General features: G+C 40.5%; 1 protein-coding gene across 2 annotated transcripts in view; it reads left to right on the top strand.

Moving 5' to 3' along the window:
* Nucleotides 1–16662, top strand: part of LOC311235105 (zinc finger protein 281-like) — a 37723-nt gene that overhangs the window by 11088 nt on the left and 9973 nt on the right. Inside the window, exons 5-6 of one of the 2 annotated variants that reach the window (XM_084322457.1) lie at nucleotides 879–962; nucleotides 14121–14239. In XM_084322457.1, coding sequence (XP_084178583.1) covers nucleotides 879–962; nucleotides 14121–14239 — 203 coding nt within the window. Of the gene's footprint in view, nucleotides 1–868; nucleotides 963–14120; nucleotides 14240–16662 lie in introns of both variants that reach the window. The other variant, XM_084322456.1, reaches the window with a different exon arrangement.

The raw sequence follows: 16662 nt of genomic DNA on the forward strand, positions 1-16662 counted from the left end.
ATTCAAATATTTTATTTTGAATACTCAAGTATTTTGAGTTGGCACTTGTCCCCTTTTGGTACAGACCAGGGGTTCTCAAACTTTTTTATACAACAACCCCATTTTATTTAGGATTTTCTTTTGCGACCCCACACTTAAAGGAACACGCCAACTTTTTGGGAAATTAGCTTATTTGCCATCTACCCTGCAGTTAGACAAGCAGATACCATTTTCTTCTCTGTGCATGTATCAGGCTTAGGGAACAGCCGCACTGTTAGCCTAGCTTAGCATCATTCACTGGAAGTAGGTGTGCCAGTGTAGCCTAGTTCCCAACTGTCACGAAATACACTCCAAATACAAATCCAAAACTTTCCTGTAAACATGTTGTGACCTGTGTATTTACCACGTGGAGAAATCATAAAAAAAAATTGTTTTTTACATTTTCATTTTCTAAGCAGATATATAGGTACTCGGAACTATTTTTGGCCGAACCACTGCTGCCTGGGCGCAGTGATTTCATCACCTCAAAAACCAAGTTTTTTTTTAAAAACACATGCCAATGCGCAACCCCACTGTCACCTACCCACGACCCCACTTTGGGTCACGACCCGCAGTTTGAGAACCGCTGCGCTAGACTTACTATGACCAGACCAAGACCTTTAGAACCCTGAGTACTGAGTCATGTAAACACCTTATCCTGTTGACATTCTCCCATGTTAATACCGGCAACATTCTGTTTACAAGTGTAACGCTATGTACAAAGACTACAAGCGGTGAAACAAATAGTCTTTTAATATCTTTAAACATTTTGTGTTATTGGCAGTGTGGTGCTCTTGTGCTTGGGTGAGCACATCATGAATTAACGTGTTGGGCCGATTGTTGTACTCTTGATCGCACAGGTGAGAGGCCTTTCCGGTGCAGCCAGTGTAACATGAGCTTCATTCAGAAGTATCTGCTGCAGCGACACGAGAAGATACACAGCGGTGAGTCATGGGTGATGTGTGTGGGAGAGAGAGACATGGGTGATGTGTGTGGGAGAGGGAGAGAGAGAGACATGGGTGATGTGTGGGAGAGGGAGAGAGAGAGACATGGGTGATGTGTGTGGGAGAGAGACATGGGTGATGTGTGTCAGAGAGAGTTATGGGTGATGTGTGTGAGAGAGTCATGGGTGACGTGTGTGAGAGAGAGTGATGGGTGATGTGTGTGTGAGAGAGAGTCATGGGTGATGTTTGTGAGAGAGTCATCATGGGTGATGTGTGTGAGAGCGAGCCATGGGTGATGTGTGAGAGAGAGAGTCATGTGTGATGTGTGTGTGTGTGAGAGAGAGTCATGGGTGATGTGTGTGTGTGAGAGAGAGAGAGTCATGGGTGATGTGTGAGAGAGAGAGTCATGGGTGATGTGTGTGTGTGAGAGAGTGTCATGGGTGATGTGTGTGAGAGAGACATGGGTGATGTGTGTGAGAGTAATAATATCTAGAGGGATCAATCAGATTCTAGTCGATCTAGTCGTACATCATATTGGATTGCAGGGTAATGGGGATGTGTGATACATTATTGAACTGGAACAGACATTGAATCCTTCTTTGAGAGATCTGATTTAATGTTTGCTTTTTTGCTGTGACCAGCAGCTCTATAGCTCACTCTGTTGCTCACTCTGTTGATTGGTTGGTTGGTACACAAATGTTTCCCTACCCTCTAGTGCAGGGGTTCTCAATTTTTTTTTTTACCACAACCCCATTTTATTTAGGATTTCTTTTGGCGACCCCACACTTAACACTATGCCGTCCGTCCACGAGTATATACGTGTTTCGATTCCATGCGTTGTGGACCAGAGCCACGTATATACTTGTGGCAAGTTGTTATTGTTTTATTCCATATTTATAATCGAGATCCATTACCTACCCACATATTTGATTTTCGAAACATGCACTACCGGCCAGATCCGCTTAGGGGCGCCATCGCTCCACTGCAGTATCATTGAGGGGATTAAAAAAAAATAAAAAAAAAAAATCTTTTACAGTCCTGTGGGCGGATCATATGAGCCTCGATTCCAAACGAAGACCCTCCATCTTTGATCCAGTTACCGAACGTATTTTTCAGCCTCGAATAATGGGATTTATGATTAGCCAATGTACATATCGATCTACCAGAATCCGATGACCAATGAAGAAATGCTGCCGGCGATCACATGGCCTGACGGTAGGACACTATTCCCCCAAATTACAGCTGGATTGGCCATTGTTTTAAAACCTAACGTGATGATCAGTGAACATGGCTGATTGAACGCACACTATATTGCTAATCAATAATACTAATCGGCGTTCCCCGCCGCCCCCATTTCATTCATAGATGCTCTGTAATAGTCCGGATGCTACGCAGTTTGTTTTATTTCATTCGTATATATACAGCAGAAATGGCATTTGATATAACGGCGCCAACGTTTAGCCTATTTTCTAGCTTCCTGGAAAAAAGACTAGACGAAAAGCGCGATAAACCTTATATTCACGACGCTATAAAATGACAACCAACCGATGGATTTTTATTTTCTTTAAGCCATTATGAAGGCACGGTTTATGCACTCAAGTGACAATGAGAATGGACAGATAGCAATACTATAAATGATATATATATCTCTTAGAAAGTACATAGGTTTGTAAACAAACCGCTGTCCTCTGAGGCATAAATCGCCGCAAGACTGCGGACGCCAAAGTGTTAATGTATCACGTAATTTCAATGTGGAATTAAGGAATATGAAAATAAAAGCACACGTTGTTGAACTTGATCATGGATATTTATTAGAACATTTTATTACAGCACTATGTTATCAATACATATTTATAAAACGAGGCATATTTGGCCAAAATAGGTTGCAAGAATTTTTTTTAAAGAAATCTGCGTTGCGACCTGTAGTTTGAGAACTGCTGCTCTACTGGCATGTAGGTCATTGTGTGTGAATATGCATGTGTGGATGAATGCACATATATATGGTTTCAGCTATTGCGGATTTGCGCTTATCATTTTTTGTATCACTACAACAACATTTTGTATCTTAGGGGTGTAAAGATTACGGCTGGGTATCGTTGAAAAAAAGAAGTCGATACCGGTACCAATATCTTGATTTTGATATTGGTTCCTGGACGACACCAATTTTATAAAAATCCAAACGAGAAAATTACATTACACATTACATGTTATATTTTTCAGATCCTTGGCATTTTTACACTCAAAGCAGTTTCATAACATCCAAAAATATAAACATATCTAGCACAATGTGAACCTTTACAGTAGGGCCTCTTTAACTCCAATAGCAAGTGTTAAAGTGTTACCAAATAGGAAATTCATTGGGGGATCGTGGGCCACACAGAATACAGTATAATGTTAATAGATATATTACTACATGGAATAAACAAATCATGTGCATCCCCTTTCTTTAACTTTTAATGGTGGTGTTGAAATAAATTCCAGGCGGCAGCCAGTTCATAGGGAAGCTATGGGTACAAGGCTTTGATACAGAAGTGCAAAAGGTTACAGCCAATCACAGCTTTAAAGGTGCTTTAACCTGTTAAGCCCTAGCCCTATTTTCTTAAAATCCGCCTAAAAATACATACCTAAGTAAATGGAAGATTGCTCCACTTCTACAAGGTCCATTTGCATGTTCTTCTATGGATCTCAGGGAATGTATTCCCAGTGTCAGAAATATTGTGTCTGTTACTAGGCTTGAGTAAATTGTGATGAAACAAAGGAGAATATATATTATGATACATTTTTTCATCTTTGACGGTGAATAACACTATGCTAAAAATCACCAGACATGAAAAATTCAGTACCTTCTTGAGATCATGGGTACAAAAAATCTAAGAAAATGAATAAAGGGAAGATGATTAAACAGACTGTTTTGTATACATTACTGAATTCTGCCATCCGGACACACAATTTGAAATATGATTATAGAATATCAGGCCTATAAATTACCTTATTATAGCCAAGTTGCACATCTATAGATCGGGCCAAATCTCCCCTTTCCAATGGCAGAGTTCAATCTTTAGTATCACCAGGGCCCAGGAGTTCAAAACTTTTAATGCCTATCTGATCCGATCAGATCTTTAAATCCCCTTTTTTGTGATCCAGGATCAGACAACTCGGCCAGATTTTGTCCCGGTATTTCAAAGCAATCCAGGATAGGATCACCCTGATCCAGATTCAGACTTTTCAAGATGACTAGATCCTGAATATCAGTGCTTTAATCCTACCGATCTCCATCTAGTGGATATGAAAAAGAATACAAGGAAGACAACAGACCACCACATTGCAGAGACACCTATAATGTCTAATTATATTGTTAAATACATAAAGGACATAAAATCATAATGAAATTGTCTTTAAAAAGAATACTCCCACTAGGGTAACAACAAAAACACATTCATAATAATTCCATAACATCATCCAGGTGTGCTTTGAGGAGCTGAATTCTAAGTGAGGTTTCAGTATGCTGAAGGTGATGACAGATGATGAACCTTTTTTTTGTTGAAGAAAATCTTTCTTTAATCTAAATGACATTTGTGATTGACAATCTTTGTTGTGATACTTTTATGAGCATAAACATTTATGTCATCAACATTTGGTTGAAAACAAAATAGGCCACCACAAATGTGGAAGAAAAAAATTATAATATTGATTTGCCATGAAGGCTAAAAATGGTGTAGTCAAGTCAAGAGTTTTATTCGTCACGGTATACAATGAAATGCGGGGGGTCTTGCCCGCAGTGATTGTGCATAATACAAATAATAATAATATAATAAGAATCCAATAGGATGAGAATGACATTTGTGCAATAATACAAGTAATCAAAGTAGGGCATATCTGTATATGTACATGAGTTTTTACAAGAGCATGGTAAGACATGCTAGGTCCTGTGATAGTGCAATACACTGTTAGCTACGGATGAGGCACTGGGTCTTTATGTACACTGCTATACAATGCTATATTATACAATCTCAAGTTATACTATACTATTTCTTAGGGATGCACGATAATTATCGTGTCGATAATTATCGGGCAGATATCAGCAATTATGACGTCATCCCGATAAACCCGAGACTAAAGTACCGAAAAAAGGTACCGTTGGGTACCGGTATCGATTCACAGGTACCGGTACCGTATCGGTTGAAATGTGAACGGTACCCATCCCTACTGACAAAGCACAATACCTGTTGGTTTTTAGTTCACTCATTGTTCAGGGAAACACATTGTTAATGACATTGACGGATTGTGAATTTTGTGATAGACTCAAATTATATTTATTTGGAAAAATAAACTTTATTTGAAGAGTCAAAACTGTTCTCTTGGCTTTGTTTTGTTCATAGTAGTAACGCTCATGTCATGATAAATCTGGTTAGGTCAACACTACAGGAATATACATAATAAAAAAAAAGGTATAATACAATAAATATATATCGGTTATCGGTATCGACCTTGAGGAGCAGAAAGTTATCGATATCGGGGTCAAAAAATCAATATTGTGCACCCCTACTATTTTCTAAGTGACCTTTCCTTTTGTAAAGTGACCATAAGTGTGAGCGTGTGCAGCATGTGTGTGTGTGTGCGTTCATTAAAGTGACTGTTAGTGTGTGAACGTATACAGTGTGTGTGTGTGTGTGGTCATGTGTGCTTGTGTGTGGAGAGTTCAGTGTTCAAGACTCTGATGGCCTGGGGGAAGAAGCTGAGCCAAAGTCTCTCTGTCCTAGTTGCTGGTGTTCGCAGGCGTTTGCCTGACCGCAGCAGCTTGAACAGGCTGTTGTAGGGCTGGGCGATATAACGATAACGATAAATATTGCGATATATTTTAACACTTTGCTCGCCATGGTTAAATTCATAATTTACCATCCCTCGCCATCTCTATTTGTCTATGGAGAAGTTCCCCTTCTTTGCAGGGCTATAACTTTTTAAATTGTATTGCTAAATTGACATTATTATGGCCCATTCAATGTCCTATATCTATTGTTCAGGGTGTAGCAACGTTATACTTTTTCATTCACATATTCATACTAAAATATGGTCTAAAGTATAAGTTATGTTTTTATCGTTTTCTGCAGCTTTCTTCAGAACTTGATTTATAGCCCCAAATGCATTATATTGATGATCAAATACAGTTTGGTAGCGATCGGTGCCAGATAAAAAATTTCAACTGGAGGTACTTCTAGAAGTTACTACGTATCATCTGATGTTGACCGGATGGGCGGGTGGTCGTTTATAATTCCGTGGGCAACGTTATATCATTCACCTAGTGTGGGTCATATGATCATCAGAGCAGTTTATATGGAACACGTTAGAAAATAATGCTGAAACTCACCGTGGCTTCCTCGCGCCGTTGGGGGATGAGCGTGGAACAGATTTTTTCTATTATGGGATGGAGAAATACCGGATCCATTTCCAGGTTGTATAATAGTATATACGTCCAAATCATGTTGTTTATTGAGTTAGGGTGAGCGATCGATTATCCAGTGTGTCAAGATGGAGTCCCGGGAGCTATAGCGAGTGGTCGGACCGAATTTGGATGAGCACCAGTTTCCTGTTTCCGGTTTGCTGTATGGGCGATCTGCCGATCGGCCACCAGATGGCGCTCTTGAACCGTTAGATAGTTGAGTGGAGCTCAGCAGTATATCTCAGGTCCCCGGAGGAGAAATATCAAAGACGAGTTACGGCGTCTTCGGCAGAATGAGCATGGCGGGGAAAGACGAGTTCCAGCGTTTTCGGCGATTAAAGTGTTAATAATCGATATAGAATATCGAAAAAAAGATATATCGAAAAATCTATTTTTTTTGTGACCTGCAACAGGGCAGTTTTAAAACCAGGCAGAGACAGTGGACAGACTTGTCTTTCTTGCCTGCAACTTAAAGTAATGGCTTTGCTTGTCCAAATGACAATACTGACCAAATTGAGATTTATTTTTCTCTTGTCCATTTATTTTGTTTGCTTTCTAATTTAAAATACAGTTTGAAACCGTCTGTACACAGTAGGCTATGTGTGCTAGCAGAGCTAGACTCCAGTCACGAGTCACGGCGCACATGTGCGGTGGTTTGTCCACCAAAAAAGCGCCAAAAGATCGAAAATAAACTAGCAGAGCCAGAACTGTTCAACTCCCCTGGAGCCACAGCCAGCAGAGAAGCCGGCTTACTTTCGCTTTTAAACCAGCTGCAGCCTGAGAACTGGAGTGTGAGGGGATGTAACACTAAAGATGGCGGCAACGACAAAGAATTGCTGCAAAATAAATAAAATAAAAAAAAATTTGTATTTTTATTTTTTTATACTTATAACAATTTCTATAATTATCGATATCGAGAAATATGATAACATTGGATTTGCACCTCTTGTTATATAGGACCTGCAGGGGTGGTAGTGCAATACCCGTAGTACGCTCGGCTGAGCGTACCACTCTCTGTACGGCCTTCTTGTCCTGTGCCGTGCTGTTTCCATACCAGGCAGTGATGTTTCCAATCAAGATGCTCTCTACAGCTCCGGAGTAGAAGAACTGGAGTATCTTCCCTGATACTCTGAACTTCCTTAACTGTCTCGGGTGGTAGAGGCGCTGCTTCGCCTTTTTTACGGCTGAGTCTATGTGTGTTGTCCATGTCAGATCCTCTGAGATGTGGACCCCCAGGTACTTGAAGCTGCTCACCCTGTCCACGGTAGCCCTGTTTATCCTCAGTGGTGTGTATGTCCCCTGCTGTTTTCTCATAAAATCAGCTCCTTGGTTTTACCAATGTTCAGGAGCAGGCTGTTGTCCTGGCACCAGCGTTCCAGTACCTCAACCTCCTCCCGGTAGGCCTTCTCGTCGTTGTCAGAGATCAGCCCCACCACCACTGTGTCGTCCGCAAACTTCTCTATGGAGTTGGAGCTGAACTTGGCCACACAGTCATGTGTGTATAGTGAATACAGCAGGGGGCTCAGGACACAGCCCTGGGGGGACCCGATACTCTGGGTGATGGTGTTGGAGGTCTGACCCCCCCACACTGACCGCCTGAGGCCTCTCACTCAGAAAGTCCAGTATCCAGGCGCTCTGAGTGGAGCTCAGACCCAGCTCCATCAGCTTGTCCACCAGTCTGGTGGGGACTATGGTGTTGAACGCTGAGCTGTAGTCAATGAACAACAGTCTCACATAGCCCCCCTTCTGGCGGTCTAGGTGAGAGAGGGTGCTGTGCAGTACTTGGGAGACCGCATCATCAGTGGACCAGTTTGGCCTGTATGTAAATTGCATAGGGTCCATATCACTGCGGAGGGAGGCACAAATGTGATCCTTAACCAGCCTCTCAAAACATTTCATGGCCACAGAGGTGAGTGCCACCGGTCTGTAGTCATTGAGACCTGTTGGGGAGGATTTCTTTGGTACCGGGATAATAGTAGACACCTTGAAGCAGGCAGGTACCACGGATTCCGCCAGGGATAGATTAAATATGGTGGTGAACACAGGGGCTAGCTGGTTAGCACTTAAGTATACGTCCTGTTATTCCATCTGGGCCAGCAGCCTTCCTGGTGTTCACCCGCATAAATGCTCTTCTCACACTGTGTATTATTTCAGTTAACTATCGTATTTATATTGAAACATATTTTTTTATAAATTTTATAGTACATTTTGCTCTGGTAATCCACTGAATCCACTGGTGGGATCAAGATAATCCAGTTTTTTGGAATCAAACTGATCCCAATCCTGTGTTGTTGTCGGTTTGAACTACCCGTTTTGAAGATTTGATCCAGATTAAAGCTTGGATTTGATTTCCTGATCTGATCAGATATCAAAGTTATCCTAATCCAGTTTTTTGGTTTTCAACTACCCAAAATCCAAATCTGATCCAATCAGATATGGATACAAAGTTTTGAACTCCTGGGCCCAGGCGTGCAGCAAAAACCGTGAATGAAATCAAGTACAGTTACTTGTTTATAATGTACATTTCTCTGCCATTATTCATCAGATTGCAATGCCGTTTTTTGCTAGACATTCACAGAAAGGTAGAGAAACAAACTGTGTTCTAATTTATGCCAATAACGTTCAGGTTTGTGGGAGATGAAAAGTAAAATAAGAGATAAGAAAGTAAATCCAGAAGTCAAGTCAAGCGTTTTATTTGTCACGGCATACAGTGAAATGCGGGCATGATGGATGATGGACAGGGGCTGGCATGAGCTGGGTAGGGACGTTTTTCAAAATTCCAAAGCCAATCGAAAGCCCTGGGTCTCTTCTCCTCATAGGACTACAAACAGAATGGCGCCATGTATTTCCTAGCGTCAATATTCGCCCGTTTCCGACTAGATTTCTATAACTCATATTTCACTAATAACACTTTAAACTATTGGTAAACAAACGTATTGCTGAAAATATACACTTTGACTGCTGTTTTGACAGGGTTAGCGTCTTTACTCTTGGCAAAAATAAAAAAATTAAATGCAACATTAATTCATACAGTCCGTAGAGATGGATTTATGGCGTGATGTCATTTGCAGTCCACCACCGGACCGCTCAGGCTTAAGAGGTTAATAATATAGGGACTGAAGAGGCAGGGTCTGTGGATAGCCACAAAATGTCATCCGCATAAAGAAACAACTTGTGCTCTCTTCCACCAGCTCTAACCATGCCCATAGTTGGGTCTGCTCTAATAGCCACAGAAAGTAGTTAATGAAATAACATTAACAATAATGGAGAGAGCGGGTCTCCTTATCGTTATTTCTTTTATTAGCTATATCCATTCATGTTCATCCATCCAGCCTGATGTTATCATTGGGAATGGGTCTGAGCTCGCAAAAGGGCAAATACCGCCACCTACGCCTTCCAGCCGGTATTGCACTCTATTAGAAATTGTGTAGTTTCTTTTCTGGGCCGATCTGAGCCGTGCGGGTGGGGTTTAAATACTCCGGCAGGACTAGCGTTTACAGTGTTACATCTGCAATGCATATCTTGCGTTGATCTGATATTTCTTTCTACCGCGATCGAAGCTGTGTGTGTGTGGCTGTTTACCATTGGGTGTGGGGGGGGGGGGGGGGAGCGCTGCGCTACGAGGGCCATTACATGTATGCACAAGGAAGGATAATAATGATAATCTAGCGTTGATTTCAGGAAGATTCCACTAAAAACGCTATTATTGCGTCTTTTCCTGGGATTACTAAGAATCACAAACTATACTCGTATTCAAAACGGTATAAAACTGAAATGTACGGATGAAAAAACAATCGGTTTTGTGCATGTTTACTGGAAGTAACTCACTGACAATCGACAGATGTATTAGACCCATAGCTATAATATAAGATATATTTTAAGCACTCGCAAATCTCGCAGTCTCCCCATTGATTAAAGCGATGGCGTTCTAGCGCCCCCTGGCTCACTAAGCGATGGCGCTGGATGAGTTAATGGAGGAATATCAACCCAATTATCAGGACGAAGCCTGTGGGTCTGCATATATCAGTCTAATCAAGGGGTTCTCAAACCTTTTCATACCGTGACCCCATTTTATTTAGGATTTCTTTTGGGGACCCCACATCGTGTAATTTCAATGTGGAATTAAGGAATATCAAAATAAAAGCACACGTTGTTGAACTTGATCATGCATATTTATTAGAAAGTAATTAGAAATGACAGCACTATGTTATCAATATACACAGTTATAAAACGAGGCATATTTAGCCAGGATATGTTGCCAGAACATATATCAAAAACAAAACAAGAAAAAATTTAATTTTGTTTTTACTTGCCCCACTGTCACCTACCCGCGACCCCAATTTGGGTCGTGACCCATAGTTTGAGAACCACTGGTCTAATCCAATTTCTTAACACATTGGGCGCCAGAGGTCGCTGTGGGCGTATGGGCATACGTTGTGGAGTAACGTTACAGGACACACACGGATCACAATGAAGGCATAATCAACGCAAGATTGATAGCATATAGCCCTTACCTTGACTAGGATGTACTGCAAAAAGATTATTCCAATTATCTGATCGCCATTCCAAGTATTGATGTCGATCGTGATGCCAAGATAATCCACCAAAGTACATGAATCCACTGTGCTTGGTTCTCCCCAATCCATGTGTTATAAACTTTACTACTGTCCGAGTAGGGAAACCCAGACCGGACTTGTTAGATCAACATACAGGCTGAGCCAGAGAGAATCCAAGGATGTGCAATATCGGCCGTTAGGCGGCGGTATTGGACGTTTGCGGTCTCAGACCCATTCAGGACAGCCTGCACAGGCTGCCTCGATGGATTATGAATGGCAATAGCGAATAAAAGAAATAACTACCCAGAAACGAGAATCTTCGTTTTCTGGGACTGAACCGTTGGGCCACAGAAACTCCACTATGGTTCCCATCTTGATGTAAAATGTTCCATGATTAATAAACTTGTGACAACACGGGTATTACCGGAGACAACAGACATTTTACTAAATTATGCCCAACATCTCTAAAGCACTTACTGTGATATTTAACATTATGCGGCTACATTGATCCACGGTGGAGCTGCATCAAGTGAACCAGAGGGTGACCTTCCACTTATAAATCCAACCTAATCTGGATGTATAATGTCAGGCAGGAAATGCTCTCGGAACATGAACTTGTAATCAACCCCTGCTAAACTGATAGGCCTGTAGCTGGTTTGATTCCTTTCTTTTTTTGAGGGTCACTGCCTGATTAAATGTACTGTGTAACCTGTTAATATAGCCCCAGAATCAGGGAACAAAATAAGTACCAGCCAACCGCCAATGGCTGGTAAAAAATCTGCCTGGCTCTGGTAGTTTTTAAAATCTACCAGCCAAATGGCTGGTAAGTCAAAAAGTTAAGTTTGTTCCCCCGAGAGCAGAGCTACACAGCAGTGCGCCTATTTTGCGAGCCGAAATAAGTCTGTGGTTTTTTCTTCTTCTCACAACGGGTCAAATGCATCTAACATGCATTGCATCGTCGCCATTCCTTATGCCTACATCACCCGAAATGAACGTTATGTTAGCGTAAGCTAACAAGCTAATCCTGATCAGCGGCAGAGCCATAGAGCAGGGGTTCCCAAACTTTTCAGGCCAGGACCCAGAAAATAAGGCGTCAGAGAGCCGCGGCCCAATGCACATCGTCAGGTTTTTTTTTTTTTGCCAGGCGACCGATTTTTTTTGCCAAATATCACTTCAATCCTATTAAGTTAGTTCAAGTTAGTTATTCATTTATATGTGCTATTTATGAGAGGGCTAACTTGTTGCAAAATAATAATGATAATAATAATAGCCTCATTAAAATACTATTGTTGCTTCGGTTGTTTTCAGCGTTTTATGTGCATAATCTGTTATTTAGTTTGAAATGTTCGTTGAAATAAGTAGATTTTTTTTAGTTTTTGTTTATTTATTAAGTTAATATAAAACCATATAGTCACATTTTAGAATACAATAGAATAGAATACAACTAGAAACACTGTCCTGGCCTGCTTCTAAGTTCAGTGGCCTGACAAAAATAAAATAAAAATAAAATAAAAAATTATTTTTTTTTCTCTTTTTTTTTTAAATCATCTCGCGGCCCACCCGTGGCTGCTCGCGGCCCACCTTTGGGTCGCGACCCCGACTTTGGGAACCACTGCCATAGAGAACAGCAGACAGTGTGGACTGGGGAAAGGGAAATGGGGGGGGGGGGCACTCTCCCTTTCTCTGTGTGTGTGCGTGCGTTTGGAAAGACGATGAAGTCACTAGTCAGGACTCAGGAGAGGAGTATATTGTAGTAAACTGAGGATTACTGAGGATGCACAGATAATGTTGATATTCAAATATAAAAAGGTTTCGAGAGGAGTGGAAGTTTGAAGACAGACTAGACTACAATATGTGCAGGGGTGGTGAGTTGAAACAGTGTGTGTGTCCCCGACCCCACTTCTATGTTTCAATAAATTATTTGCATTTAAAACTATTAACGCTGACTCATTCCTTCAGTCCACTCAAAATTATGCTAATATTCCTTATGTTGTTTATGATATTAATTGAAAATAGCATATGAGAGTATTATATAGTAATAATAACACATGGCGATATACTAAAAAGCTATTTTAAATTTTTGGCTGGTAAAAAATCTGCCTGGCTGGTAGTTTTTAAAATCTACCAGCCAAATGGCTGGTAAGTCAAAAAGTTAAGTTTGTTCCCTGCCCAGAATATACATTTGTTGAGATATGCAGCAGACTATCAATGTGATTCACTGTGATAATATCAAATTCACTGTGATAGAATAGTCATAACAGGGAAGACATCTAACCCTGGAGCTTTTCCTGACTTCATTGATTTAATACCTTCCATAACCTCCTCCTCTGTAGTCCTCAAAGTTTATACTTGATCAGTCAACTGCTTAGGGAAACAGTCTCATCAGAAAATAAAAATAAAGTAATAATCGACCACAGGAAAAAGGTACATAATGTATGTTATCTTATAGACATAAGTAATATATTTACGTTTTTGTATTGGCAAAAGTCCGGGACTCAAACCAATAATGATTAAGGTTGCGGGCGAGTGTTTTCACCAATAGACTAACCACCCACCCACCCTGATACAAACAGTAATACTATAATGATGGCTCGTTTTAACATGTAATGGTCATGGTTAAGATAGAAAGTTAGGGCTAGGTTAGAGTTATGGTTAGTTTAAGGAAACCGTGTGGTTAGGGTTTGGGCAAGGCTATCAGAATAGTGTGTCTTGGTAGTCTTTTTCCTGTAGTCGATAAGTACTTTATTTACATATTTTAAGCAAGATTGGGCTGGCTAGGGATGACTCAACTTTTTATTGTTAATCTGTTGCCATTTTACATATTGTGATACTTATTGTTGTGAAGAAGAATATGAAAGAAAAAATGGGAAAGATGAAAGATATAATTTTTTTAACTGGTTTATTGCAATAAGAATAAGGGATAAGAATATTGCTTCTTCCTTTGTTTTGTTTATTACTTTATCTGTAAGCTGTGCTCAGGAAAACAGTCTGGGGTAATGTAAAATACGTGTGCTGATTAATAATATTTATTGTGGTCCTTTTTTTAAGGTCTGGGAAAAGTATGGAATTCAGAGAACATTTGCAGTTGGAACTAGATCTTGGTTGTTTTCTTTTAACAAAAAGTCGTTCCTTTTTTAACTCTGACACTTCTGCACCTTTGTGTAGGTGAGAAGCCGTTCAGCTGTGACCAGTGCAACATGCGCTTCATTCAGAAGTACCACATGGAGAGGCACAAGAGGACTCACAGTGGAGAGAAGCCATATCGATGCCACACCTGCCAACAGGTTAGTCTGCCCATGAACAGCTGGCAATAGGGTGGTAATGTCACATCACAATCTAGAAGAAAATGTTGAGCATAATAGTATTTTACAAATTACACTGTGTTGGGACATCTGCCCCTGTGTGTAGGGCCCTATGGAATCCGCGATCGCGGAGGAATTGAGATATGAACTCATTCAGCGCCAGCGATTATCCCCACCCTGTAGTCAATGGGCCACACACACACAAAAGATAGGCATTTTCACGATGCTTGCAGAGCTATATCTATATTCTATATTATAGCTATGGAGACAATACTATGGCTCATTTGACAGTCACTATCTCTCGTCCAACATGTAAAAAAGAATGGCGTGGAATTTGTTTAAATTATACATCGTTTTTCATATAAATCAATCTTCACTACGACTCTAAAACGGTGGCGCTGCATGGGCTACAGATACGCAGAAATTACAGCTACCAAATCCATTACGGGACAAAGGAACGAGTCTCTCTCTCTCTCTCTCTCTCTCTCTCTCTCTCTCGGAACGCTCTCTCGGAACGCAGTGCGTGCTCCATAATAGTCAGACTCGCGTTGCGTGTAATGTAGGGGTGGGACGATACATCGATCCAGATCGATATATCGATCTATTATCAATAATCAAATAGGATCGATGCAACGTAAAAAGATCGATTCATATTGCGATACTCTTATTTTGAAAATCCGTCGACGTCATCTGCCCTGGTGAAACTCCGTGTAGCGCTAGGGAGCGTCTATTTTGAGAACCGATATAAGTCTGTGCAGTTTTTCCCTGCAGCGGGTCAAATGCATTTAACATGCTTTGCATCGTCGCCATTCTTTTATGCCCACGTCGCGTGGGCAGACCTAAATTAATGTTACATTAGCTGCTTAAGCTAACTAAGCTAAGAGAGAGAGAAACGGAGAGAGGAGAGGGGAAGAAGGAGGGGCGGGGGCATTCTGTCTGTGTGTGTGTATGCGTGTGCGTTTATTATATTGACAGATAATGTTGATATTTAAACATATGATCATCATGCAACATAAAACAATTGTAGGAACGGTTTGGGAGAGGAAGGGGTTTTAGCTTGCGTGTTGTGAGTTCCAAAACATTTTACTTAACGTTTAAAGCTCAATATATAAAAACGTGGCACTTTACAGTGAACAGGAGGTCTATTTGTATTAAAAACAATAGATTGTTTTTCATTTAAATGTCTGGAAGAGCTCAAAAATAAAGACGTCAATTGATATTTCCGTAGCCTTTTTTTAGTTGATCTAAATGTGACTGATTGTGTTAAATGGGCACATAATATCGTCTCATATCGATTGCAGGCACCTGAATCGAATTGAATCGTATAGTATCGTGGCAGACTTTGTGATATCGGCAAATATCGTATCGTTGTCCAAAGAATTGATATCGTATCGTATCGTGATGAAACTGGTGATTCCCACCCCTGGTGTAATGCAAGTCTCTCTCTCGGAACGCAGTGCGTGTTCCATAATAGTCAGACTCCCTCTCTCTCAAGAAGCCAAACGTTACTGTCCAAATATCCAGTTCGTTTTTTTATAGTGTGTGTGCGCGTGCCGTGCGTGCACCGTGCATGCAGATGAGGTCAGAGGAGTTTGATAGTATTTACTGAGGATGGCCAGATAATGTTGATATTTAAAAATGATTATACAGAGAGAAGCTTCAGCAAGTACAAAACGCTGCTGACCGACAAAAGAGAATCCCTCACTAAGTAAAACACAAAGCGCCTAACCATCATGTATAACAGGGCTATTCAACTGGCGGCCCGCGGGCCATATCCGGCCCGCGGGATGATTCTGACCGGCCCGCCAAAGATTACCGTACATGATAATAAAAAAAAAAAAAAAAAATTTATATATTTTTTTTATTTTTATTTTTTAACTTTTTTCTTTTCATGTCAACGTTAACACGCACAATTGAGCCAAAAGTCACTCAATTAATGACAGATTTCATTGATAAATTGAGGGAAAACTTTGCAAGTCGATTTGATGAATTTGACATGTCCAGAGAATTGATGCATTTTGTGAGCAACCCATTTGCCAATGTAGCTGCTATTTCCACAAAAGGACAAGAGTTCCTTGCATCACTTCACATTGATGAAGGTATCCTGCAACTTGAAATAATTGACATGCAAGCATCATCTGCTCTGAAGCAGGCACTTGAGAATGAATCCACCACAACATTTTGGATAAAGTGTATTCATGTCAAGACATTCCCCAAAATAAAAACGCTGGCAATATCTGTGCTAACAATGTTTGGCTCAACATACACCTGTGAATCCAGTTTCTCTCACATAATAATAATAATAATAATAATAATAATAATAATAATAATAATAATAATAATAATAATAATAATAATAATAATAATAATAATAATAATAATAAATCAAATTTATATAGCGCCTT

Source organism: Notolepis coatsorum (genome assembly GCF_963971535.1).
Source record: "Notolepis coatsorum genome assembly, chromosome: 10".
Classification (NCBI taxonomy): domain Eukaryota; kingdom Metazoa; phylum Chordata; class Actinopteri; order Aulopiformes; family Paralepididae; genus Notolepis; species Notolepis coatsorum.